General features: G+C 58.0%; 1 protein-coding gene across 2 annotated transcripts in view; it reads right to left on the bottom strand.

Moving 5' to 3' along the window:
* ATCAY (ATCAY kinesin light chain interacting caytaxin) overlaps positions 1-24,729 on the bottom strand; it is a 29,410-nt gene extending 4,681 nt beyond the window's left edge. Inside the window, exons 1-11 of one of the 2 annotated variants that reach the window (XM_032306253.1) lie at positions 24,527-24,729; positions 20,956-21,073; positions 10,835-10,893; positions 8,111-8,332; positions 6,773-6,958; positions 6,368-6,470; positions 5,380-5,511; positions 4,992-5,078; positions 2,578-2,676; positions 1,900-1,935; positions 728-799 (exon numbers count right to left, since the gene is read on the bottom strand). In XM_032306253.1, coding sequence (XP_032162144.1) covers positions 728-799; positions 1,900-1,935; positions 2,578-2,676; positions 4,992-5,078; positions 5,380-5,511; positions 6,368-6,470; positions 6,773-6,958; positions 8,111-8,332; positions 10,835-10,893; positions 20,956-21,032 — 1,073 coding nt within the window. In that variant the 5' untranslated portion in view covers positions 21,033-21,073; positions 24,527-24,729. Of the gene's footprint in view, positions 1-727; positions 800-1,899; positions 1,936-2,577; positions 2,677-4,991; positions 5,079-5,379; positions 5,512-6,367; positions 6,471-6,772; positions 6,959-8,110; positions 8,333-10,834; positions 10,894-20,955; positions 21,074-23,633; positions 24,317-24,526 lie in introns of those variants that run through there. The other variant, XM_032306249.1, reaches the window with a different exon arrangement.
* Between the last annotated feature and the right edge of the window lie 2,274 nt (positions 24,730-27,003).

The raw sequence follows: 27,003 nt of genomic DNA, 5'->3' as shown, positions 1-27,003 counted from the left end.
AGAAATGGGGGGCATGGGAGCAACAGCTTAATGGGGGTGGGGTCCCCTCTGCAGTGCCGGGACATCCTGGATGTAGAGGCGGGTGCGGGTGCACAGCTTTGCCGTGCCCCAAAGGTCCCGGGAACGTGCACTTAAAAAACCGGAAGAAGCCCCGGGAGAAGGCTTTTACAAAATCTTACCAGCTGTTAGTTACTTAGTTACTTAGTTTACTTATTTATTTATTTTAAAAAGATTTTATTTATTTATTTGACAGAGATCACAAGTAGGCAGAGAGGCAGGCAGAGAGAGGAGGAAGCAGGCTCCCCGCTGAGCAGAGAGCCCGATGCGGGGCTCGATCCCAGGACCCTGAGACCATGACCTGAGCCGAAGGCAGAGGCTTTAACCCACTGAGCCACCCAGATGTCCCTGTTTATTTATTTTTAAAGATTTTATTTATTTATTTTTTTCAAGTTTTCTCTAAGCCTAACATGAGGCTGGAACTCACAGCCCCGAGATCAAGAGTCCCATTGTGGGACGGAGCTGGCCGGGCACCACGACTGTTTGTTTCAGTGGAACTGCTGGCCTCTGTGGGTGTCCCTGTGGGGCCGGCCCGGGCTGGACGGGAGAGGGACCCCGACTCCGAGCACCCACTCATGCCGGCCACCGCCGCGGCGCTCTCAGCCCCCGTCATGACAGTGTTGTAGTCACTCTTACCGGCCGCCTCGCCCGTGGTCACCCGCACACTCACCTGTCCTCTGCCGAAGCGGCCTCTGGCTTCTCCTCGGCCCTGGGCAGGACGAACTCTGGCGGCGGCCTGGCGCTGGGGACAGAGGGAGACAGCGAAGGTGACCAGCCTGCGTGGCCCACCGAGGCCCGAGGGCAGGCGTGGAAGGCCCCCGAGGGTGCAGGGATCCCCCGCGGGTTACTGACGGCAGAGGCAGCCCTGGGGAAGGGGGTGCAAGTGGGGGCACGACGGGGAGCAGAGACCCCGAACATGGGTCCCAGCTCGCCGTCCCAGACACCTCGCGCCCTCGTCCCGCGGACGCGGTCGCCCTGTGCCCTGACTCGGGCTTGCGGGGCGGGTCTCTGCTCCCTCCTTGGCTAAGGCGTGGGAGGCCAGGGGGCAGCCCTCGGGGACACAGGGACACAGAGAGACGGAGACGGGGAGTTTCCTGTGCTGTGTATGTCACTACAGTGAAGCACAGAGAGAAGAAAGAGTCGGCTGGAAGGCGGCGGGCGGGGGAGGGAAGAGGCGGCGAAGGCTCGGGCTGGTGCGGCTGCTGCGGCCCGCCTGCCCTGGGCCTCCCTCCGTGTGGCCCACGGCTTGTCCTTACCAAACGACCCCGTGGGAGGCCACCACGCCTCTCCTCCTGGCGGGGCTCGTTGGCCCGCCTCACTCACCCCGCCGCAGGGCCCGCTGTCCTTACCCGCTGAGGGGTCCCTCTGCTTGGCCTTTCGAGGACCCTCTGGACCGGGACTCTGTCTTAGCCACCTGCTTCCCCGAGGCAGGCAAGGCCCTAGCCATGACAGAGAGCCCCAACCCTCTCCCAGACTTGCTGTGTGGCCTTGGGCAGGTGCCTTGCCGCCTCTGAGCCTTGGATCCTGGGGCTGTAAGATGCTGTCCGGAATCCTGGCCCGGCCCTGCTCTGGGGGGTGGGGGTGCAATAACCCGGAGGTCCTGAGACCACCTTTCACGGTTATGCTACAGAGGAAAACGGACCCGGGAAACCAGTGGGGGAGGCTGGATCGGAACCTGGTCTGATTCAAAGCCCCCAACAAGGACGTTGCGAGTGCACGCGAGCGCGTGTGTGTGTGTGTGAGTGATTGGTCCCCGTTGAGCCGAGGCCACCAGCTGCCCCCTCACTGTGGGCCCAGCCCCAGCCCTGACCCCACCCCGACGTGACTGCCCCCCGCACAGACCTCTCTCTCCTGGCCTTGAGCCTCTCCTCCTCGTACCTGGAAGAGACAACGTAAAAATGCATCAGACGCGGCCCCCCTCCCCGCCTCGACGTGCTGCCCGGGGACTCCCTTTCCTCTTGGGAACGGAGAAACAGTCTCAGGACTGAATTACACGCCGGGCGTCGGAGCCGAGAGATGGCCGCAGCGGACAGTCTGATGGTCTTTGTCCCGTCTCTGCAGCAGCCGGGCAAGCCCCCAGCCCCCCACGCCCACCGAGCAGGGAGTACCTGTCTTGCTGGCATATTCCAACATCTGGTAGAAATAATTCAGCAGATTTTTATTTTTTATTTTTTTGCCCTGATTCAGCCCCAGCAACTACACGGCGCCGTTAGAGAGCAGCACCCTCGCTGACATGCCCCCTCGGCAGGGCCGTCCTCTTATAAAAGGCTGGAGAGTAGATATTCTCCAGTTTGTAGGCCAGTTTCAGCCACAACTACTCATTCAGACGTAACTCAGAAGCAGCCACAGCAGATCCGTCCGTGGATGGACGTGGCTGTGCCGATAAAACTTTATTGGTAAAACAAGCTGTGGGCCGTGGCTCAAGGGACCACGTGGCCACTCATCTCACGTGCAGGACCCCAGGGGGAGGGGCGTGGAGCATGGGGGCGAGGACACTCACACGGCAGATGGGACACTCACTGTAGCACGCACTCCGGGATTTGCACATGTTCCATGGGGATGAGCTGTTCCAGATCTTCTAGGCTGTGCACGTACTGGATCTTGTTGATGAATTTGACGCTGGCAGGAGGAGGAGGAGGGAGAGGTCTGCAGCCCGGGCCCGCAAGGAGCGCCGGCCGGCAGGGGTGCCCAGCACCTTCCATCAAACCTCTGCCCCTGCCCAGGCTAGCCTCTACCCCGGGCCCTTGTGGGGTGGACAGAGCAGCACCCAGGGTCAAGGGCAGGGTCCCTGCCGAGCTTTGTCACCAGCTGCTGCTTTGAACTCCCGGTTACTACTATTTTTTAAAGATTTAATTAAACCCAACTTTGGTACGATGCAGTATATGCTTTTTTTTTTTTTCAAGGTCAAACAATTTCTCTAAGAAGACCTGGAGAATACAGCCCTACAGAAAATAAAAGTCATCGAGCAACAGTATAAAAATAAACGTAAGACAGAGCCCAGCATCTACTGATGTGTGCTATGGCGCTTCCTATCTATTTGTAGGGATGAGATAAAACTTCGGCTCGGCTTTCCCGCGGCCGATGCGAAGGGAGACACGTGATGAATTACACCGTTCACGGTGTCCGTCAGGGGAAAAGCAAGCCATTGCTCAGCAGAAGGCCGCTGGTGACTGATTAGGCGCGACGGACGTTCCCCATGGAGAGTCACCACGCGGCCGTGTGTGGCGGGGTGAGCGGCAGCAACTGCTTTCGTGCAGTTCAAAACATTTTTTAATAAAAAGAGAAACCAACCGGGTTATTTTTGGAGCCTGGGGTCTCTCTCCTGTTGTCACAAGAAGGGCCCGCAGGCAGGGACTGAGCCTCAGACAGGCAAGAATCGTGTCCACACTGCCCGGCCCGGCGGGCTCGGAGGGTGGACCGAGCTGATTTGTGAGTAAGGGTTTTAGGGTGTGCAGAGCCCGCACCTGCTGCTCCAAGCGCCGGGCTAGGAATAAGGGCGGAAAGTCCGGCTGCAGCCACCTGGTGACGCGCACCACCATGCCTGTCCTTGGACACGGATGTCCGAATCCCCGTGGTGACAAGGCTCTGTCGGCCTGTGGGGCCAGCCTCCTGTCTCACGGGTGGGGGCGGGGGGACCCCCAGAAGGCAGAACTCCACACCGGGGCGAGGGGCAAAGTGTTTACGCTGAGAGGGAGAGGCTTCCTGAGGGTGGACCCTCCCTCAAGCTCATCCCACGTCACTGCCTGGGAATGGATGTGAAGGGTCTTTTTTTTTAGGTTTATTTACGTAAGCGATCTCTACGCCCCAAGTGGGCCTCGAACTCACAACCGTGAGGTCGAGAGCTGGACCCGTGCTCCACTGCTCACGCCAGCCGGGCGCTCCTTGAAGGATCTCGTTTCCATTCAATGCTTTGAATCATGGTAAGTTAAATATCGGGTTTATGCGATTGACTGGGGAGTTTCACATGACTGACTTTGTTTTACTGGATGTGCACATCGGGGGCTTTTACATGGTGCAGTAAAGGGCTAACGGCAGGTTGGGGCGCTCAAGCCCCACTCACTGCAAAGAAGGAACCGAGACTCCATGATCCACGGTGGGGCAGGGGACTAAACCCTGGTGAAAACCTAGGAGAGCAAGGTCCTTCCTCTCTTATCGCCACACATCATCACAGGGACCCGCCGGCGGGAGCGGACACCTCTGTCCTTGGCCACCTTCCCTCTGTGTCCTGTCTCGGTGGCAAACGGTAACAGCTCTGCGTTCTGCGAGTCCTTGCAGGGAATCGTCACAGCCGAGGTGCTCTCGAGGGCCACCCAGCACAGCCCGCTGGTGACATTATTGTCGGGAGGGGCTCAGACCCTCCTGGTGTCCTCAGGGTCCCCGCGCAGACGCTGGGGCGGACGGAGAGGGACTCACTTCTGGGCGGCTGGGGTGGGCTAGCGACCTGGCTGCACGACCCTGGCTGGGTCCCGTGACCCTTCTGAGCCCCAGGTCCCTCGCCCGTGCCGTGGGACTGCGACAGCATCAGCCCCTCAGGGGGTGGTTGTAAACGTGGAGAGGTTTCCAGCACTTACTAGGGGAGGGCTGCCTGCTAGTGTTTTTCCTGTGTTCCTCCCTTAATAACAACCCGTGGGACTGGAAACGGTTTACAGCAACAGCACAGGGGCGCCTGGGTGGCTCAGGCGGTTAAAGCGCCAGGTCCTATTCCCAGGGTCCGGATGGGGGTGGGGGTGGTGCAGGCTCAGCGCGGAGCCCGCTTCCCCTTCCCTCTGCCTGATGCTCCCCCTGCTTGTGCGCAAGCGCAGGCGCTTTCTGATAAATAAAATCTTGAAACAAAAAAGCAATAACACACAGTCGGCGCAGAGCAGCTGCCCAACACAGATGACAACAGGGGACGCGCACGACCCGGAGGGGCCGGCGCGGGGGGCAGCGGTTACCTGATGAAGGGGCGGGAGACGGCCAGCACGGTGCGGATGAACCAGGACGGGTGCACGATGATGAGCGACTTCAGGTTTTTCCGCAATCTGGGGGGGCGGAGGAAAGGCCCCGGGGAGGGCGGAGCTAACAGGTGCCGCCTCCCCGGGGCTCCCCGCTGACTGCAGGCTCGGGTTTCCGGGTGGGGGGTTGCGGGCTGTGAGGCTGGGCCCTGCGCCCCGCCTGTGGACGGCCGCCCTGACGTCTAGTCCCCGAGCCGCCTCCCATTCCCGAACCATCTCCCGGGGCGCCCGCGTTCTGACCGCCCGCTGTGGTCCTCAGCGGGCGGGGTGAGGACCGCGCCGCCTCCCAGGGGACCCCGGGGCGCCCCGCAGCCCGGCGCGCACGCACCTCCTGTCGATCATCTGGTAACACTTCTTCAGCCAGCCGATGCCCGGCATCCTGCGGCGGGGCGTGGCGCCGTTCAGGTAGACGATCATGTAATCCTCCGCCACCAGCAGCTCCAGGCTGCTGATGACGTACCTGCTCCCGGGGGGTGGGGGGCGCACGGAGACGGGGGCGTGGGGGGGGCAGAGTTAGGGAGCCTCCGCCCCGCGCAACGCAACCCCTGGGGCACATGCTTGCATGTGCCTGGCCATCCTAGACCCTGCCTCCAACATCAGTGTCAGTGTGCAGAACCATAGTGCATAGAACCACTCTTTACCCTATGGCACACTTATTAGGCACCACGTGTTTTACAGGCATGAGCTCATCAGTATCTCCTGGAATCCGGACAGTGGGGAGGGGGTCTCAGAGTCCTGGGTACAGCCCAGGGAACGTGCACCCCCCACTGGACAGCCCAGTGCACAGATGGGAGGGGTCTCGGGCCTGTCCCTGCCTCCACCCTCCCTGAGTGATTTTAGAAAAATCCTTTCCTCTAGCTCAGCGTCTACTTCCCCACCTGTAAGCCAGGTGGGGTGGGGTGGGGTGGGGGGTGGGCTCCCTGGTTTTGGGGGCCTCTTCCTGCTCTGACTGGTCATCCTCTGAACCAGCCGGCACCCCAGCCCCACTGGGTAAGAAGGGAATCTTCCTAAGAAGGCACACAGAAGCGATCTTGATCGTGGAGCCCATTCTATGACCCGCCAGGGCTGGCGTCGGTGTCTGTCATCCCGCAATTTCACCCGGGGGGGCTCCCTGGCCTGCTGATGTAACCTCCCTGGGTCTCAGGTGCTGTCCCTGTAGCCTGAGCAGCCACGGACCCTCCCCCCAGGGCCTGCGGAGCGTGGACTCTGTCTTCCCGTAGGAAGCGCTGGGCCCCGAGGCTGGGGGTGATGATGGCTCATTCCAGCTGCTGAGGGAACCGTGGGCGTGGGCCAGAGCGGGGTCGGGGGCCACTTACAGGAAGAGGTTCTCCATGATGTAGTGGTAGTCGGGGGAGCTGCTGTCTGGGAGGAAGCAGGCGGCAAACACGATGATGGCGTTGAGACCTTCGCCGTAGTACCCTGGGGAGAGGCGGCCAGGGAGTGGCTGGCGCTCTGAGCTGGCCCCTGCTCTAGCCCAGGCCCCCACCTCCTCGCCAGCCAGACCCCTTCCCAGAGGGTACAGCTCCGAGTCTCAGCACCTTGGTTGGGGGAGCCAGCAAACCGCTGAGTGCGCCCAGCCTGTCCCTGCCTGCCCCGAGTCCCCGCCCCAGAGACTTAACATCCCTATGGCTCAGATGAAGAGACTGAGGTCCACAGAGGGCCTCTGATGACCCACAGTTGGCTGGCGGGAGCCGGGAGAAGCCCGAGGGCTGCGCTCTCACCTCCGTGGGTCACTACCCTCATGTAGGGCCGGATCATGTGCAGGTCGATTCGGTGCTCCTGCTCTCCGATGATCACCGTCCTCCACAGGCGCCCATTGGCGGCACTGCCGTCCTCCGCGGCACCGTCCCCAAACAGGTCTGCGCTGTCCCCGGGCATGTTCTTGGCGGCAGCCACGGGGGTGTCATCTGGAAGGAGGCCAGGGTGAGCATAAGGGATGCCTGAGTCCAGACCTTTTGTCCTCCTGCCTGGTCCCCTCTCCCCTGCTGCCGGTGGACGCGTGACCCTCATCTTTCTCCCGTGACACTAGTCCACGTGCTTCTCCCTGCCCCGAGGCCCTGCTTGTCCGTTTGCCCCTCCTACTCTCCCTCCATGGCTCAGCCCAAATGCTGCCTCCTCCAGGAAGTCCTCTGGGGCTCCCCCTTTGCTGGCCTCGCAGAACACTCTGTTGGTTTTGAACTCAGAGTCTCTGAACACCGGTAATGCGCAGGGAGGTGGGAGCAGTGATGGAAACCCCCAGCGCGGGAAGCCCAGGGCTGGGCGTGGCTGAATTCCAGAGGTAACACCGGGGGTGCCCAGGGGGCTCCGTCAGTGAAGCGTCTGACTTCAGCTCGGGTCACGATCCCAAGGTCCTGGGATCGAGCCCCATATCGGGCTCCCTGCTTAGCGGGGAGCCTGCTTCTCCCTCTGTCTCCGCCCCCATCAAATAAATAAATAAAATCTTTTAAAAATAAAGAAACGAACTGGTAACACTAATTCTTCTCCCTCTTGGCACTGCAGAAAACTCGGGGCATCCTGGGTGCTGAGCGGGTCTCCTGGGCCCCCCACTCAATGCCGGGGCACTCCCAGTGTGACAGCCCCAGACATTCCCAGACATGGCCCCGTGACCCCTGGGGCAGGACCACCCCTCAGGCGAGACCCCTGCACCCCTCGCCCTGTCCCAACCCCTCACCCTACTTCCCTCTTAGCACCGGCAACCAACAGCAACGAGCTCGTGCACGTGTTGTCTAGCTTCCGTCTTCCTGCCAGCCGGACGCCACCTCTCCCGCCACATCCCCGCCACCCTCCCGGGCCCTCCGTTGGGACCTGCTCCTGCACAAATTGTCCCCCACACACCTGTGCCATCGGTGGGAAACCCTTCACTTCGGACCCGGTCCTCGAAGTGAAGGTCCTCGGTCACATTTGAGAACCACACGAAAGCCACGGAAACCCCGCAAGTCCACCAGAGAAATGCGTGGGGCGTCGCAGCAGGGGACGCACGCTCTGGGCACTGCTCGGTGAGCTGGGGTTGGTGTCCCCGGCCGAGCCCGAGGGCATGGAGGGAGCGACCCGGGCCTCACCTTCCCACTCCAGCTCGTTGCCGTTCCCCAGAAACTCCAGCGAGTCAGTCTCGTCGGGGGTCTCGATGTCGTCCACGTTGATGTCCAGGTCGTCAGGGGTGTCCAGGAAGTCGTCGGACAGCAGGGAGCCCTCGCTCTGGTCCAGGGAGATGTTGATCTCCGGGGCGACCAGCGTCTTCCGCTTCCGATGAGCTCCGTTGAAGTTCAACGTGTTGGGAGGGGCTGTTGGGAAAACAGGAAAATGAGATGAAATCATTGTCGCTTCTTCTTTCTTTGTCCCCCTCCCGGTCTCCTGACCTGGCGAGAGCACCGCCCCGTCGTGTGGAATGGTGACAAGTCAGAGGCCATCCTTGGGGGCAGGCAGGGTTCAAGGCTGCAACATTCTACCCTGCACACACGTCGCCTCTCTGGCTGCCCGATGGGACTCAACGCGGGGGGAGCCGGGTGAGGGTCACGTGGACGGCTGCGGACCAGCCCCCCGGGCAGCCTTCCCCACTCTGGACCCACCAGTATCCACGAGCGCTGTTGCCTCTGGATACGGCAGCAGAGAACACCCCCCGGGCTACTTGTTACCTCCCCGTGATGTTCACCTCTTTAATGACCGACACGGACCACGCCACGTGGGCCAGGCCCTCTGCGAAGAGCTCTCAGGTTGCAACTTGGCAGGACCCATGTGAGGCAAGTTCTGTTATGACCCCCTTTAGCAGGTGGGCAAACTGAGGCCCGGAGGGGGCGGGTCCTTCTAGATCTCTCCGGAGCTGGTCAGGATGGGCGTGCCTCATGGTCTGAGCTGCTTTCTCCTGGACAGTCCCAGCTGGGACTCTGGTCTCCTTGTAAAACTCACGTCCCTCTCCACCCTGGCTGCCTCCCAGGGGTTAGAGCGGATCCCACAGCGAGCTGCGGAGAGCTGGCCCCACGGGGGTGATGGAGGTTACCTTCTGTTCGAGGAAAGGGCCCCCCACCCGCAGTCCCCAAGCCAGCTAGAGGGAAAGAGTCTACCTTCCCAGAGACCTTGGGAAGTCACCCCCAGCGTCACTGGTGGACAGCGAGCACGAAGCAAAGGAGCCTGTGGGAGAGCCCACGTTCAGCGGTCCGTAAGTAAATGGACGAGCTCCTCGCTTTTCTTTTTTCTTTCAATTTCTCCAGCCCTACGCTGGAAACGGGGCTCCTGCTCCCTGAGCGGGTAGAGCTGCGGGTCACAGCACGGTGGCAGGGAGCCTGCGGGTGTCTACACAACACTCTCCCTTAGCAGGGAAGCTAGGCAGAGGCGATGCCCCCGGCGGGCCTGCAGGAAAGAGCACTGAGCCAAAGAGCATTGTTCTCCAGCCTTAAAATCCAATAGAATTTGCACTTAAAAAAAAAAAAAAAGCCTAACAAAGTATGTCCTGCCAAGCTTCGGACTCGCTGGGACGGATGATCCTTTTCTTTCTTCCCATTTCTCCTTTTTGGAATGAGGCTATTTATGCCTGACCTGTCCCATCACCGTATTCTGGAAGTAGAGAACCTGTTGGGTGTCGCACGTTCACAGCTGAAGAGGGATTTTGTCCCCGGATGAACCACACCGGATGAACCACGCCTCTTAATGCCCCTCAACTGATTAGATGCAGCCCACCCACATTACGGTGCAATCTGCTTTACTCAGCATTCACTCATCTATGGGTTAATCTCATGAAAAAAGTGACTCTCAGGGAAAACATCTAGAATAATGCTTGACCACATCTCTGGGTACTGTGGCCCGGCCACGTGGACACATAAAATTAACCAGCATGTCCTCTCCATCTCCTGTACTAAATAAATCTCATATGCAAAGTCCCTTTAGCCATGCAAGGGCACATTCGCAGATTCCAGGATTAGGATCTGGATATCTTTGGGGGCTCTTATTCAGCCAGCCACACCTAGGAAGGGGGGTACGTTACGACGCAGCCCTCACTGCACAGAAGTAGGAGACAGGGTCGAAAGGGGATCAACCCAAGATCTGGGGATGTGACAACAGCAGGCAGAGCCTGGTGCTCAGGTCAGAAGGAGGACTGGTCCTCTCGGGTGCCCCAGAAAACTGGGACAAGCTGGTCCCTGTCTCTGGCTCATAGGCAGATCTGGCTCTTAGTGCTGTGTGCTGTTGGGGATGTGGCTGTCCCTCTCTGGTCAGTCTTTCCTCTGAAAAGTTGGGCGCCATGGTGAGCCACACAGGGGAGATGCAGGCAGAAGGGGGGCCTCCAGCAAGACTCTGAACAGATGCCACGGAGGAGAACACATGTTCAGGGAAGCTCCTCTCGCTACCCTGGACCCCCTATCTCCGAATTCTGGGGTCTGGAACCTCAGAGCCCTGAGCCTTCCTGAGTGCTTAGGGCAGCGGAGCCTTCCCAAGACTGACTGTGCTGGGTAACCCCTGGGCACTTTATACATGTCAACTCATTAAATCCTTACATGCCCCTTTCTGCAGGAAGCTCACTACCTGAATTTAACAGATAAGCACTCGGAGGCACAGAGAGGCTGAGCAACCAGCTCAAGGACACACAGCAACGCCACGTGCCAGCTTCGTGACCGGGCCCGCACGTCTCTCACCCACACTGGCGGTTTTCCCTCCAGACCTCCGAGCAGAACAACCCCCTTCCCAGACACTCTGCCTGGGAGGCATGGCTTCTGATCCGGCTAGAGTCTCAGCCTCAGGCAGAGTGAGATCTGGAAATAGCGCGCCCGCTGCCGCACGCTTAAGGGGACACTTACGGGACGTGTCTTCCGTGGGGCTGCCGAGAGGGTCCATCCCTGTCTCCTCTGGGAGTGGCCTGCAGACCCCGCCGAGCGCAGACATCCGCCACCGGAGCACAGGGAGCAAACAGCGAAAGACTCGGTTAGTTCTGGGGAGTCACCGGGACGGAACGCACCTGGTCGTCGGCCGGAAGATCGTAACACAGGAGAGCCGGAGGGCTCCCTTCAGGTCGTCTCGTGGACATCAGGCTGTTCTGTCCTCCTTTTGGAGGCAGAAAGCCAAAACCCAGGAAGAAAGAGGGTCTCATGCAGGGTCACAATGTCTCTTTGGAACAGACGCAGTGCTTTCCGGGGGGCACCCTGCCGAGTTGGGTCTCCGAGGAATTTTGGCTACTAAATGTGGCAAAAAGCTGTCGAGGAAACACGACCATCAGCCAAAAGAGCTCGCCGTGGTCAGCGCCTGAACGGTTCGAGCGACAGAATACATCACGGGGCATCGGACTATAAGCCAGAGGTATAAAATAGAGCGTCCGTGAGTCCATGAAGATGTAAATAAATGACTGAATAAATAAATAGGGAGACGAGACAAAATTTCAGTGCAGATGTCCCACGAATGTCAAGGGAGTCCTTCCTGGAAATGTGGGCTGGGGAGGCGGGACAGCATGCGAATGGGTAATGAGTGACCAAGCAGGGGAGACACCTGACTGCCCACCTCAGCCAGGGGACCGAGGCAACGTCTGGGTGACAAGCCGTCCCCCAAGTGTCAGGAGAAGGACACTTGACTCGGGGATCTTCCTCCCCAAACCTATCCCCCCCAGGTCTCACCATGAGAAAAGCCCCAGACAAATCCAGGGAAGGGGCTTCCTACCAAACCCTGCCCCGTCCCCTGTGCCACCACCAAGGGGCACCAAAAACCAGGGAAGTCTGAGAAACAGTCCCAGCCCAGAGAAGCCCAAGGAGATGTGATGACTCTGTCACGTGGGAGCCTGGGACAGGGTCCTGGGACGGAAAAGGGACACTGGGGGAAACTGAGGAAATCGGAATAAATTGTGGACTTTGCTTACTGAGAACGCATCCATGTGGGTCTATTACTTGTAACAGAGGCAGGCACCCTTCTAAGGCAAGACATGAATCACAGGACAAGCCAAATACAGAATATATGGAAACTTTCTGTAATGTTTTTGCAACTCTTCTGTAATTCTAAAACTTCTTCCCTTTATTTATTCATTTATTTAGAGAGACACATGGGGGTGGGGGGAGGGGCAGAGGGAGGGAAGCAGAACGCCCGCTACGCGAGGAGCCTGACGCCGGGCTCGACCTTCTGAACCCGGAGACGATGATTTAAACCAAGATCGAGTTAGACTGAGCCACCCAGGTGTCCCTGTAAATCTAAGACCCCTAAAAGGGCAAGTGTTTTTCTTTTTTTAAATAATGCCGCCAACTATGCGTTTGTATCCCTTTAATCCTCGGCTGAGTGTGGATTTGCAAAATAAGACCTTTTTTAAAGATTTTATTTATTTATTTATTTATTTGAGAGAGAGACAGAGAGAGCGAGCAGGGGCGAGGGACAGGCAGACCCTGCACTGAGCAGGGAGCCCGCCGGGGGCCTCAGTCTCACTTCCCTGAGACCATGACCTGAGCCGAAAGCAGAGGTTGGCCGCTCACCCGACTCACCCGACTGAGCCACGCAGGTGCCCCAAAATAAGACCTTTTTTTTTTTCCTGTCGATACCCGGGCCCCTTTGGGGAGCAACAGCTCATGCTGCCGGAGTTTGACCCACACGCTGCGGGTCCTTTGCTCCTGGGAAATACTGGCTGGGTTGGAGGCAGGACTTTTGCAAAGCCCAGCGGCTCCCAGAGGCTCCAGCCGCAGGCCGTGCTGGCCCGGGGAAGCGCAGCCTCACCCGGGACACTCAGCAGGGGAGTTCCTTCCCTTTTGAGAACCTGTTCCTCTGGGCGCAGGGCTGGTTTGCTTCTCCCTCTTCTGCTCGCCCTCCTCCCACTCCTCAAACATCTAGGGTTCCTTGAGCAAACACTACCCCCCAGGTGCAGTGGAGGGTCTGGGGGGTAAGGGACACATGGGACCTCGCTCTGCTCCCACGCAGGTCACACGGCCGCACTGGAAAGTCCCACAGGAAGGGACGACACGCGTCCACACGAAGGCTCACACCCCAGTGTTCACAGCGACGGGAGTCACAGCAGCCAAAACGTGGAAGCACCCCAAATGTCCACTGACAGATGCACAGATACACACGGTGTGTCCCCCACGCGCGGGCAGGTCACCCGGGCCCAGCAGGAGCGAGGTGCCCCCACGCGCGGCCCTGGGACCCAACCCCGAGCCCATGACGCACAGGGAGGGAACCAGACACAGGGGGCCCCTGTGGGGTGTGAGTCCATGCGTGTGACACGCCCAGACCAGGCTCCTCCACGGACGGGACGGGAAGGGGGCTTGTGGGAGCTGGGGGCTGGGGGGTGACAAGTGGCTGCCAAGGGGGACGAGGTTTCATTTTGGGGAGGTGGAATGGTCGGGAACTCAACAGAGGTGAGAGCCGCTTAACATCGTAAATGTACCAAAGGCAACTGAGTTGTGTGCGCACAACTGCTGCTCAGCGGGGCACCTGCTTCTCTCTCTGCCCCTCCCCCTGCTTCTGCTCGTGCTCTCTCTCTCTCTCTCTGTCAAATATTAAATAAAATTTTAAAAAAGAAGAACAAGCTTGGAATGAGGTCAGAAGAGGCCGACAAGGCAGACACGCCCGTGGCGAGTCCCCGCCGCTCTGGCTGGTCCGCAGCTCCACGGGAGTGACCCACGGAGCCCAGGGCCCCAGAGCCCAGAAACACACCTGCCACCTGCCAGCTTACCCCAGGCGGCGCACTGACGGCGGAGGCCCCGCGGCAGGTCTCGTCCTGCCCCCGCGGCCCTGGAAGACACTTTACTTTGCTGTCGGATCAGAGACGAGCCACACACATTTTGGATTTCTGTCTTTTTTCAGCCACGGCTCTGCCGTCTGTGAGTGGCAACCACGCGCCGGGAGGGGATTGCGGGCCGCTCCCCTGGGTGCTGGCATGTGGTTCCGGATCCCTACGGGCCTGTCCACCGCCGGCCGGGCGCCCACCGCGGTCTCGGGCTGCGACTCCCGTGCGGGGCGAGCTGGAATCGAACTTACCGCACGGGCAGGGCGCCCGCGGCGGGCCGGCTGGGGATGTTCACACCCGCTCCTCACAGCACCCCTAGGAGGCAGGGAGGAGCCCACTGCGCAGAGGAGGAAACTGAGGCTGGCCTCTGACCTCCCCCACCCCTCCCCGGCCCCTCCCCGGGGGAGGGGAGGAGTTACAACCCGCGGGCGGAGCTGGTGCCAGTCGTTGCTCTCTACCGCCCTCTGGTGCTCGTTCGGCGCACGTGCACCGACCCCAGTGCGGACATCAGGGAAAAATCCACCAGCCTGGGACCCCCTGTCCTGCCCACCCCCCCACCCCACCCCCCACCCCCCCCCCCCCGTCTCCCCCTGCCGGAGGGAAGCTGCACAGTTTTGCAGCCCGGGCTGTCCGGTTCCATCAGGATGTGATGCAGTCACCCCGCCCTGGACAGGTCCACCGTAAATCACATGTCCGCCACAACCTAGCAGAAGGTGGCCCGGTGACAGCGGAAAGGTCAAGGTGGGGAAAGCATCTAGCTGCTTGGTGCAGACGGGGAAACTGAGGCCCCAGGGAGGCGGAGCGGGTGTCTGAGTGAGCCTGGAAGCACACTCCCGCTCTGCCACTTTCCAGGGTGACGCGTGTGGGTGGCACCCTTCCCGTGGAGCCGGTTTTCTGCATCTGTAAAATGGGAACGGAACTAGCCCTTCCTTTCCACTCAACTAACAAAGACATGTTGGGTGTCGGGGCTCCAGGCTACATCCCCATCCCGAGCAGGGCGAGGACAGACCCTCCCAGCCAGGCTGCAGGAACACTGAGTCAATGGACCACCCAGGGGCTGCTGTCAAGACGCCTGGTAGATGGACATTCCCCATCCCAGGACGCCAAGGGAAAGACACTACACTCGACAAGGCGGGTCTCCTGCCACCGAAAGACGTCAAAGTCTCCCTGAAGAAGTAGCAGCTTTGTCCTCACTACCACCGGCGACCCCAGCCTGCCCTGGGCATTTCAGACACACCGGTCCCCGCAAGCTGTGAGCCGCTGCCTTGGAGTAAGTCATGGCATGGAAAACATATGTCCTTGGGGCGCCGGAGCGGCTCAGTCGGTGAAGCATCTGGCTCTTGATTTCGACTCAGGTCATGATCTCGGGGGCCCTGAGATGGAGTCCCGCGGGGGACTCCGTGCTCAGCGTGGAGTCTCTCTCTCTCCCTCTGCCCTCACCCTGCTCCCTCTTTCAAAATAAAGATAAAGATACATACTCATGTACAAAATAATATAGAAAATGTATAATACATTCTATATATTACATATAAAATATACATATAATTATATATGTGATTATATGTAATTACACATAATTGTACGTGTAACATAAAAATACAATAATAGTATATGTTAACAAAGAATGGTAAATTAACAAATGCAGTAACACAAATATAAATAATTTGTTTTTTTAAGATGTTTAACTTATTGATTTGACAGAGAGAGAGCGCACAAGTAGGCAGAGAGGCAGAGGGAGAAGTAGGCTCCCCACCGAGCCGGGAGCCCCATGTGGTCCATCTCAGGACCCTGGGATCACGACCTGAGCCGAAGGCACACGCTTCACTGAGCCACCGAGGTGCCCCAAGTAGTTTCTATATAAATATATAATTAAATAATATGACATGTTATGTAATTATTGTATAACTTTTAACATAAATATGATGAGTAATATATATCATATATGTAGTAACGTAGATCATATATGTAGAAAATGAAAAACTTTGCAGGGACGCTGACAGATGCTGGAGGAAAGAAAGATAACGATGGAGTAAACCAATAGATGAAGGAAGCCGAGGGTGATATTCGACACAAATAAGCCAGAAGAAGGGGGGAGGAGAGGAGGTGCAGTGGTGGGCAATCAGGGAAGGCATCTTTGAGGAGGTGACTTTTGAACGGAGCCCTGAAAGCAGGAGGCTGGCAGAGTCGGAAGCCCGGGACAAGGACACTCCATTGGGGCAGAGGTTCTGAGGCGGGAATGAGCTTGGAGAGAACAAGGCACAGATCAGAAAGGGGCCAGTGGGGTGGGGGTGGGGGGGATGGAGGGTGGGGGAGGGGAGGGGTCATGGGGGAGGGGATAAAGCGGGGGGAGCGGATGGAGGGCGCCCGCTCCAGACGTAATTATGGTACGAAGAGGTCATCCTGGATTACCGGGGCCCTAAATCCGGTGAGCGGCGTGTGGATGAGAACCAGGGAATTTGGACGCAGACGCAGGGATGGGGCCACGTGAGGACGAGACCGACTGCGGGGAAGGCCCAGGATTGTAGGCCGCCCGGAAGCTGAGAGAGGCAGGAAGGAGCGTCCCCTTAAAGGAGGCCTTTAAGAGGGAGCAGGGCCTTGGTGACACCTTGACTTTGGATTTCTAGCCTCTAGGACCCAGCTCTGTTGTCCCATGCAGCCCGCAGCGTGGAATCCAGATCTCTGACCGGCACCCCTCCAGCCCACGACATCTGGGAGCCCTCCACCCCATTCCTGCCACCCAGCTGGGCTCCGGGGCGGCATGCCCTACCACACCAAGGCCTGCTATGCCCCAGTGCCTTTGCACCTCTCACCCCTCTGTCCAGAGTGCTGCCTCCTGCTTTCTCTGTTGGCCTCCTGCAAGGACGTGCCGTGCCTCTTCCTATCTTGCTTTGGGGAGTCACGGGCCCGGCCCTCAGAGAAGCAGCTAGTGGAAGGACAGACTGGGCGAGGGTACATCTGTGAGTACTGGGGAGGACCAGCGGGAGCACCAGCAATTTGGAGCGTCTCTGCGGCTCAACGGTGCGGACCTCACAGGCGGCTCCTGGCTCAAGTCCGCCCTCACGTTCCAGCCTCTGGCTTTGGATTTTCACGGTGTGAGACAAGGGAATTGGAGATGAACTTTGACCATGCCCCCCGCCCTGCCTGTGCTCCAGGACTTGGAGGGCATCACGCTTGGGCACTGCTGACTCAGTCTCCCCTCTGTGGCTGGCGAGCCTCCCTCTCTGCCGGCCTGAGGCCGTTTCTGGTGCGCGGCAAACACACAGTCTCTTCCTGGGCAGAGGGAGGCTTTTCCGAGGCTCGAGACTGGGCTGACAGTGTTGGGGTCTCACAGCACGACACCCCCAAAGCCCAGCCCAGGGAACCAGAGAGGTCTAAAAGGTTACTCGTTGGCCACTTTGGTGGTTTCTAGATGTCCAGACAGATGTGCCATTGTGCCTTCTCTGTAAGGTCCAACACTCCTGTCCCTTTGTCCCCCTCCAGTCCCCCCCACACACACCACAGCCTCAGGGAGGCTCCCCAGGCCTTGGGGGGCACCACAGCCCCGCCCCCACCCAACTCCACACCCCGCAGTTGGGCTGGGTCTTTGCAAAGAGGACGTTAGAGACTAAATCATGTTCCCCGCCCCCACACCCAAATTCACCTGCTGAAGGACCAAAACCCAATGTGATTCATTTGGAGACAGGCCTTTAAGAGGCAGTCAGGTTAAAGTAGCTCAGAAAGGGGGCCTTGACGCCATCAGGCTGTGCTTCATAAGAAGGGGGAGCGACAGGAGTGATCTCTCCGCACAGGAGCGAGCACAGAGGAAAGGCCACAGCCAGAGGGCAGCCGTCTACAAGCCCGGAAAAGAGCCCTCACTGAGCCCAACCCTGCCGGGCCCCCTGACCTGACTTCCTGCCTCCAGCAAGGTGCGAGCGTAATTGTCAGTGGAACGCTGTTTTGTCGGCATAAGCAGGAGACCAGAAGCCATGAGCCGGCTCGGCTGGAGCCGGGGACAGAGAAGGGCAGAGCTGAGGAGGGCGCCGTGGTGCTCCGAGCCCTCTACCACGTCGTGCCCTGAACCTACAGTGGCCACACACGTTTGGGACGGCTGGGGTGTGTGCCACATGAAATCAGCTCCGTGTGTGTGTTGGGCTGGGGGACAGAGATGCTCTGGCATGGCCCCGGGCAGGGACAGAGAGATACAAACAGGAAGAGGGGCAGAGACCAAGGAGGGAGGGAGAGACAGAGAGAGACCAGAAAGGGGAGAGACACAGCAGGGAAGGAGAAAGCTAAGGGAGTGTGATTCTAATTGGCAAATCTGGGGAAAAGTCCACAGCTATGCCTTACACCATTCTTGTAATTTTTTATTCTAAGTTTAGAACTGTATCAGAATAAAAAATTACAAACAAAACCCACGGCCACTTGCTTGTGGGGGGACGGGCAGACTGAGGCACCAGTCAGGCATCTGTCCACCCCTGTCCCTGCCTCTCCTTAGCTGTGAGATGCTGGCCAAGATGCCCCCTCAGCTTTCCGTCTGTCTCTCAACCTGCTTCCACTGGCCTCAGGGCCTTTGCACACACTGCTCTCTGAGCTTCGAATGCTCAGCCCCTACCCCTAGCCTTCTTCATCCTTCACGGCTTAGGACGAGTGCCCTCCCCCACCTCTCTACTCTCTCCAGCCTGGTCAGACACCCCCGCCCCCCAGGTCTAGGCATTCCCCCAGCTACCAGGAACCCAGCTTCAGTTTTATATTGGGTTTATAAGTTTATAAGTTCACAAGGGAAAAGCATGCTTCTGCCCCAGACTGAATGCCCCACAAGGCTGTCTTGTCTTGTTGGCCGTGTGTCCCCAGTGTCTTGCCCAGGGCCTGGCACACAGTGGGTGCAGAGCCTTACAGAGAATGGAGATACAAAGCAGCGCGCTACATCCTCTCCGGGCCGCCCTCTGGGGCAGAGGTGAAGAAAGATGATACAAGGTCATGGTGGCAGGAGGGGCTGTGGGCACGGGGCCAGCCCTCAGCCACCCTGAGCTGGACGATGCCTCCGGGGAGGGATCACTGAGCTGGAAGGAACAGAACTGCGGGCTGTCGGGCACCAGACAGAAGAGCTTCTGTGGTCGGGCACCCGGCTGCCCCTGCAAGGAGCTGCGCTCCCGTCTTGCAGAGCGAGGAAGGCAGATGCCCCGGCTGAGGACTGGCTCCCGCCCCGGGCTGCACAGCGGGGCCACTGTGCCGCAGACACTGGCCCACTGAAGCCCGAGAGGGACCCTCTGCAGCTGGAGAAACTCACTTGAAATTCACATCCGCAGCTGCCCCATTCCTCTAGCAAGGCTTGGGGGGGGGGGCTGGCTTTTACATGGGGGGGAGGGGCAGAGAGCGGGATGAACAGGGCCCCCCTGAGAAGGCCCCGTCCGAGGGGGACTGTGCGCTCCGTGGCCTGCCTCACGTGGAGAGCCCACCCCTGCCGCCTCGTGCCGCGCGCCTCAGCCAGGTCCCCCAACGGCTCTGCGAGCGAGGGGTTAACGTCCCCGCTTCACAGACAGGGAAACTGAGGCACAAGGAAGCCTTCGGCCCCTCAGCGGCTGGGATTTTCTGGAGCTGGAGACCTTCTTCCCATGTGCTTTTGCAGGGTGCGCGCGGGCATCTCTTGGGCTCGTCCTTCCCGGAGGGAGGGTTACATCCCGAGCTCCTGGGCGTCAGCCCCTGCGGTGCACTGTTACGGAAGGACGGAGGCCGGCCGAGGGTCCCGCCATCGGAATAAGGGAGCCTGTGCCAACCACGTTACCCCACGCCGCCCCGAGGAGCAAACAGAGGGACATGAGGCCTGGTGGCTCGTGTGTCTCCGCTCCCTTCCCACACGGCGTCTTATTCCTGCCCGTACGTCCCCCACTTGCTCAATAGCTACTGAGCGCCCACCGTGCGCCGGGGTCTGTCCTCTTGCTGCCCTACATCGGCGATCCAACCCAACGCCCCGGCTGTGTGTGTGTGGGGGGTCTGGTGGGGGAAACACTACCAACAAGATAATTATGTGACGTATTTAAGGTATTAGACTTGCCGAGCGTCCTGTGGCTAAGAACCACCGTGTGCACTAAGTGGCTTACGGCAGCACACATTCGTTCTCGTACGATTCCAGAGGCCGGAGGGAGTCCGAAATCGGCTTCACGGGGCTGAAGGCAAGGTGTGGGCAGGGCCGGTTCCTTCTGGAAGCTCGAAGGGAGAATCTGGGAAAGGTTTGAAAACAGGCTCTCCCTTCGAGCTCCCGGAAGCACCCTTGCGATGACATGGGGACAGCTCGGGGTCATGTCCCCATTTTGAGGTCCTTAGCTTCATCACGTTTGCAGAGTGACTTTGCCGTGCAGGGGAACATTCGCAGGGCACAGGGATTAGGATGTGGATGTCTTTGGGGGCTGCTGTTTAGGAAGAAAACCATTCAGGGACGGAGCCAGTGGGTGATGAATGGCCCCAAGGGGTCCCCTCCAAGAGGGAGGCTTGTGCGCCGAGATCTGAAGGAAGCAAGGGAAGCATGGGGTCTGGGAAGGGCACGCCAGGCAGAGGGAACAGCCAGTGCGAAGTCTGACAGTCAGCACCGGGAAGGAATGGGAAGGAGCTTCTAGAACTGGAGGGGCGTGATGGGGATGTGGTGGGGGAGACGGAAGAGGAGGGGGGCTGAACGTGGAATTTCCCTGGGGAGGGCCTCTGCCCGCAGGGTTTTTTTGTTTTTGTTTTTTAAAGGTTTATTTGACAGAGAGAGATCATAAGTAGGCAGAGAGGCAGGCAGCGAGAGAGAGGGAAGCAGGCTCCCCGATGAGCAGAGAGCCCGATGCGGGACTCGATCCCAGGACCCTGAGATCATGACCTGAGCTGAAGGCAGAGGCTTTAACCCACTGAGCCACCCAGGTGCCCCTGCCCGCAGGGGTTTTAAGCAGGAGTCGGATGAGATCCCTCTGCCTGCCACAGGTAAAAAAAAATGTGGTAACACCTGGATTCATGGGAACACGTGTGAGAATATCACAGTCGTGAGAAGGTTGTCGAAGAATGTTCAGAGCTCTTAAAACAGCGTGGGAATGGGAGGTTTTGGGGGGCTTTGGTGGAGGTGGGGGGTGAGGAATCAATCTTAAAAAAATTCAGCAAATATTTGTTATGTGCCTGGCGCCACCCACCGGCGGCGTCCTCCGCACCCCAGCTCAGAGAAGCGGTGGGCATCCCCCCACCCAGTGCGACAGGCGGGATGTGGAGACAGAGGAGCCGTACCTGGGAAGACCTTCGTCCTGCCATTCTTCCTTCACATCCACGTTTTCCATCCGGAGCGTGGCTTCAGTGGTCCCCATGAGAACCGAGGAGAGGCGCTGACGTGAAGCAGAGATGAACCCTGAAGGCGGGCCAAACGGAAGCCTTACTGGACGGTCATCGTACTAACAACCCCCCGCCCACATGTGGCCCGTCAGATCAACATGCAGAATGTTGCATTCTTCATTACACGGAATCACGGGCCAGCCCCAGGAGGTTTCCCCAGGTCCCAGGTGAGAAAACAGAGAGGTAGAGAGCTGATGACCGCCACGTGCGTCTGGAATTGGAACCCAGGTGAGGGGCTGAGTCACCAGGTGTCAGCCCACCTCGCTATGAAGCTCTGAAGTCCGTTCTTCTTAGGGCTCATCATCCCTCCCTTACCTTGGATTTAAACTGGGAAGCAATAAATTTAACTAAAATCATTTATACTAAAGTGTTAGTGACTAATATACTTAAACTTCCTCGCTGGGACTCTTTTGTGGTGTCTTTTTAAAGATTTTTAGAATTTTTATTTATTTATTTGAGAGAGATCGAGCGTAAGAGCGAGAGAGCACGAACAGGGTGGGAGGCAGAGGGAGAAACAGACTCCCCACCGAGCAGGGAGCCTGATGCGGGACTCCATCCTGGGACTCCAGCATCATGACCTGAGCCGAAGGCAGGTGCTGAACCGACTGAACCACCCTGGTGCCTGGGGCAGATGCTTTCAAATAGGACCGGGTTGACCCCAGCCCACCTCTACCTTCTCCAGGCTACCTGCCCTGCTCCTTTACCCCCAACAAAGAAGCAGGTCTCGACCCCACGACCTCAGGACTAGGGCCTGCAGCGTGGAAAGAGACTGGGGCTGGAAGCTGGGGTCGTAATTCTTACTAAGCACAAAACACGAGTTTTGTTTTTTATTTTTCTGAGGAGCTGGGGACCGGGTGGGGAGACAGGCAGCACCCTGAATGGTGACTCCCCCGGTCACTCCTCCCAGCTTCAGCAGCCCCATCTGCAAACCGAAAAGTTGCACCAGAAAGGAGCTTTATGTAATACCTTTTTGAACATAACATTCCAGGATCTTAAACTTGGTCAACTCCATGGGTTCCACGCTTTGAAACCAGTGGCTTCCAATTGCAGATAATGTTGCCCTCGCCCCTTCCCCCAGGAGACACTTGCCAATGTTTACAGGCATTTTGGTGTCCCAGCCTGGGGAGGGGGCTACTGGATCAAGTGCGCGGAGCCCAGGGATGCTGCTCAACACCGCAGAGGGCTCAAGATGCACCCCCCTCAGGACCAAAAATGATTCAGTCCCAACCGCCCGTAGATCTGAGATCGAGAAACCCTGTCTTAATTGCATGTTCGGGAAGGGAACTTGGGCTGGGCTTGACAGTCACTACAGAGGGCTCGCTGTGTCCTTGCCTCCCATCCTCCAAGCAGCTCCTGGGTTCTTACTCGTACACACCAGCACCTAAGCCTTCCCCCCTCCCCCGCCCCGTCCCCGCCCCCCATCCTTCCAGTTGCCGAGGCTACCCCCCTGCAGAGCCGGTGCAAGGCTAACGTTTTGGGCGCGGATAGCAGCCCCCGTGGGCGGGGTCTGCATTCGCGGTTGCGGGTCCGGGTTGGGGTCGGGAGAGGGAAGAGGGAAGGCCAGGCAGGGGGGGAGGGGTAACTAAAATTAGACACCCCCCCTCCCCCGCCACACACACTTGGGTGAGAGTTTCCCACCGGATTCTTGTCACCGTTCTGAATGTCGTCATTCATTCATGGAGGAGGGACAGTAAGACGCAATACGCCAAAAAAAAAATTAAATACATAAATAAATAAAACATAAAAATCTCTTCTTATGCCGGGGGCGAGAACAACCGCCCAGAACCTTGCTGCAGGGGAAAGTTCGGGTCCATGGAAATTCATTTCCTTTCGGGCGAGAGCGAGGTCTCTGCATGTTTTCCTTATCCCGAGCCGGGTGTGACCTCAGCCCCCAGGAAGCATACCCCCCTCCCCCAATCCCACCCACGGCCGGGACCCTGGAGCCACACATGCCGGCCCCACGACCCTCTCAATGTGGGGTGTGGTGGGTCCCCGTGGGCCCTGTACACGCCTGTCCTAAGATCCCGACTTCACGTTTGAGCATGGAGAATGAGGCTCGGCTCGGCGCTGTTGAATTACCGGTGTGTCACATCAGATTCAGACGGGGAAGGAGGAATCCGTGCTCAGCCTTCTGCCTTCCTCTCCACCCCATAGGCAAGCCTCTGTGTACACATCTAGCAAGTCTTTTTTTTTTTTTTTTTCCTCCAAATCCGCTCACGGTGTTATAAATAGGGAATGCACAGAGATGGGACGTGTACATCTCGGTCTCTTAGGAAGCGTCCCAGAGAGAGGCTGAGGGTTTTATCAGCCTAATCTCTAAGCACGTCCTGAAAATGGTGCAGTCCTCCGCCGAGCAGGTGCACGGTGGGCACGGCAGGCGGACTGTGGGTGTGTGTGCCTGCGGATGGTTTTCCCCGGCACCGGGAGACATGGCTGTGTGGCCACCCGGAGAATCACAAGACCGCGGCTCCCCGCCCGCTCCCACCCGCCCCACCTGCCAGAAGGGGCTTTGCGGCCGCGGATGCCTCGGGATAGACCTCGCCGGGCAGGGCTGCGAGAAAGGAAGGGAGACTCACCTCGGAGGCCTCCGCGGGTTGCGCGCAAACAAAGGCGAGCCCGGCGCGGAGGCAGCCGGACACCCCTCGCCTTCGGAGCGCAGTCCGCCGGCCTTCAGAGCATCCGAGGAGGACGCGCGCAGGGGCGGACTCCGCACCCGGGGAAGGTCACCCGAGCAACGTGGCGGCGCAGATGGGCGCTTTCGTCCGGAGGTGGGGGACGGCTGCAGCGAGCGGGCGGCGGCCCCTCGGCCGGCCGCGCTCGAGGCCCCTGCCGCCGCCGCGGACCGTGCCTCCGAGGTGTTTTCTCCTCGCCAGCTCGCAGCTGGCGGAGGCTCGGCTGCCTTGAGACAGTTAATTATGCTGCTTTTGTGTGCAGGGTGGGTGAGTGGGGGCAGGGCCGACCGAAAAGCACAGCCCCTGCCAGAATCCGGTGCTCCCCATTGGCTGAAAGGGAGGTATTTCCAAGAGCCTCACCAGGGGCAGAAGCGGAAATGATTTCCCGATGGCGCATCACAGATTTAAAAACAAAACAAGGAACAAACAAACAAACAAATAAACGACGGCCATGGCCTCATTCCCTAGATTAGGAGGGAGGGAGAGAAGGAGAGGAAATAGCTTTAGGACCCCATTCCCAGGGTCCCTAGCCGGCCGCTCCCTGTGGACCAAGCCGCGCGTGCCGAGGACCCAGCTGCGTGCTGGGGAGGCCGAATCCTCCGAGACACACTTGCTGGGGCGGGGGGTGGGCACCGAGGGAAAGGCGCCCCCTGCAGTTGTGCGCCGCAGGGGCCCTGCCTTGGAGGACGCATGAAGAGTGCAACCTCTGAAATCCGATCAGAAGGGGGTTCGAACCCTGGCTGGGAGGGGGGGTTCACACCACGAGCGGGGACACACCACGGGGTGAGTGATCTTACCTGCCGGCTCTCAGTTTCCCCATCTCTGAAACTGAAACATCATGGTACTGGCGTTTGGGCATGTCCCGAGATGATGTAGGAGAGCGCTTCGCAGGGCGCCGGAGAGAGCTTCTCTAGGTGGTTTGTGTTGCTGCGTCTATTTTTAGCCCCGTAGCGGGTTGAATGGTGGCCCCCACGAGACGTGGCCATGTCCTAACCTCTGGAACCCGTGAATCTGACCTTATTCGGAAAAAGGGTCTTTGCAGACAGAATTAGGAATCCAGGACTCTCATCTGGAGATGAGGTCCCGATTTACGGTGAATCCCAAATCCAACCACAATTGTCTTTACAACTGCAAACCAAGGAATGCCAAGGATCGCCAGCAACCCCCAGAACCTGGACAGGCATAGAATGGATTCTCCCTCACAGTCTCCAAAAGCAACCAACCCTGTCAGTACCTTGAGTTTCAACTTCTGGCCTCCAGAACTGCCAGAGAATAGATTTCTGTGGTGGTTTTTTTTTTGGGGGGGGGGGGCTGCACCTGGTTTTTGATACTTTGTTACAACAGCCCCAGAAAATGAACCAATCCCTCCACCCCAGTAGGAGCCCATGCCTATTGCTTTTTCACATCAGTGGTTTTTCACCTGTTCTGTAAACACATCCCACCACAGGGCCTTTGAATCTGCTGTTCCTACTGCCAGGAACACTCATCTTACATTATTCAGGAGTCAGCTCAGAATTAATCTCCTCAGAGAGGACTTCCCCAACCACTGCTATCTTGCCCCTCACTCCCTTACCCCATTCCATTGCCCAGTCTGATTTTAGTATATACATTTTTAAAAAGATTTTTATTTATTTATTTGACAGAGAGAGAGAGAGATCACAAGTAGACAGAGAGGCAGGCAGAAGGTGGGGAGCAGGCTCCCCGCTGAGCAGAGACTCCCCCTCAATGTGGGGCTTGATCCCAGGACCCTGAGATCATGACCTGAGCTGAAGGCAGGGGCTTAAGCCACTGAGCCACCCAGGCGCCCCAAGTATATACATTTTTAAATTGTGGTAGAATACTCATAATATAAAATTGACCATTTTAACTGTTGGGAAGTGTATAGTTCAGGACATTAAGCACACTCGCATGGCTGTGCAACTATCCCCACTTTCTATTTTGAGAACTTCATCTTCCCGAACTGAAAACTCTGTCCCCATTAAACTAACTCCCCATCTCCTGGCCCCAAAGCCCCACAACCTCTAAACCACTTTCTATCTCTGTGGATTTGCCGGTTCTGGACATATCATATAAAAGGAGCCATACACTATGTTATTTATGTCTGACCTCTTTGGTTGAGCATAATTTTTCGAGGGTCACCTGCATTGCAGCGTCAGTGCTCTGTTCCTTTGGATGGCTGAAGAGTATATTCCACTGTATACATGAGTCACATTTTGTTTATCCGTTCACCAGCTGATGGACATCGGGGCTGTTTCCACTGTTTGGCCGTTGTGAGTAGTGCTGGTGTGAACGGGGCGTACACAGACTTATCTGGGTCCCTGTTTTCAGTTCCTCAGGTAAATGCCTGGGAGTGGAATTACCAGGATATAGAGTAGGTCTGTGTTTCACTTACTGAGGAGCCTGATTCCTCCCACCCCGCCAACAGCACTTACCAGTATTTGAGATTATTTACTTATTTCTTTGTTTATTCTCTGACCCCCAGCTAGATTATAAAATTCAAGATAAAAGAGACTTGGTTGGTCTTTAAAAAATATATATTTAATTTATTTATTTGAGAGAGAGAGAACAAGCAGGGGGAGTTGCAGGCAAAAGGAGAAGCAGACTCCCCACTGAGCAGGACCCTGGGATCCCAAGACCCTGGGGAACATGACCTGATCCAAAGGCAGACACTTAACCGACTAAGCCACCCAGGTGCCCCTGACTCGGTTGATCTTGTGCACAGCCATGTTCTCTGCAGAGGGCAGCAGCACCCAGCATAGAGGAGACTTCTAGGAGATGCAGGCGGAATGTGTGGATGCTGGCTCCCCTCATGGAGGTAAGACAGTACTCTGCTCACGTTGCTGCTTCACTCACTGCATCAGGGTCTGTGCTCTCCAAGCCCAAGACAGAAAGGTGTTGCCCCAGAGCAGGGGAGGAGAGCCGGAGCCTCCTGGCTGGACGAGGTGGAGCTCTGGGAAGAGACACTTTAATGTCAGTTGAATGGGAAATCCAGGCCAGTCTTTGTGCTGGGCACTAGGGTCCAGTGTGTGAATCAGAAAAACTTTGCTTTTGCAGAACTCCCATTTGGAGAACCAGATGGGCAAAGGAGTCTGGCCTGATTTAGAGGTTTAGTTTGGAGCAGAGTGGCTTGGGGAAGGGTGCCTGGGAAGACTTCTCGGGGTGGGGGTGGGCAGTAATGACGTGAGTTGGGCCCTGAGGAGTGGACAGGAGTGGGAAGGATGAAGAAGCAGAAGAAAGGCATTCTGGGCAGATTTACAAAGCAGCGGTCCGGCCC

Source organism: Mustela erminea, chromosome 1 (genome assembly GCF_009829155.1).
Source record: "Mustela erminea isolate mMusErm1 chromosome 1, mMusErm1.Pri, whole genome shotgun sequence".
NCBI lineage: Eukaryota > Metazoa > Chordata > Mammalia > Carnivora > Mustelidae > Mustela > Mustela erminea.
The sequence above is the reverse complement of the archived record's forward strand: the minus strand, read 5'-3'. Positions and strand labels throughout refer to the sequence as shown.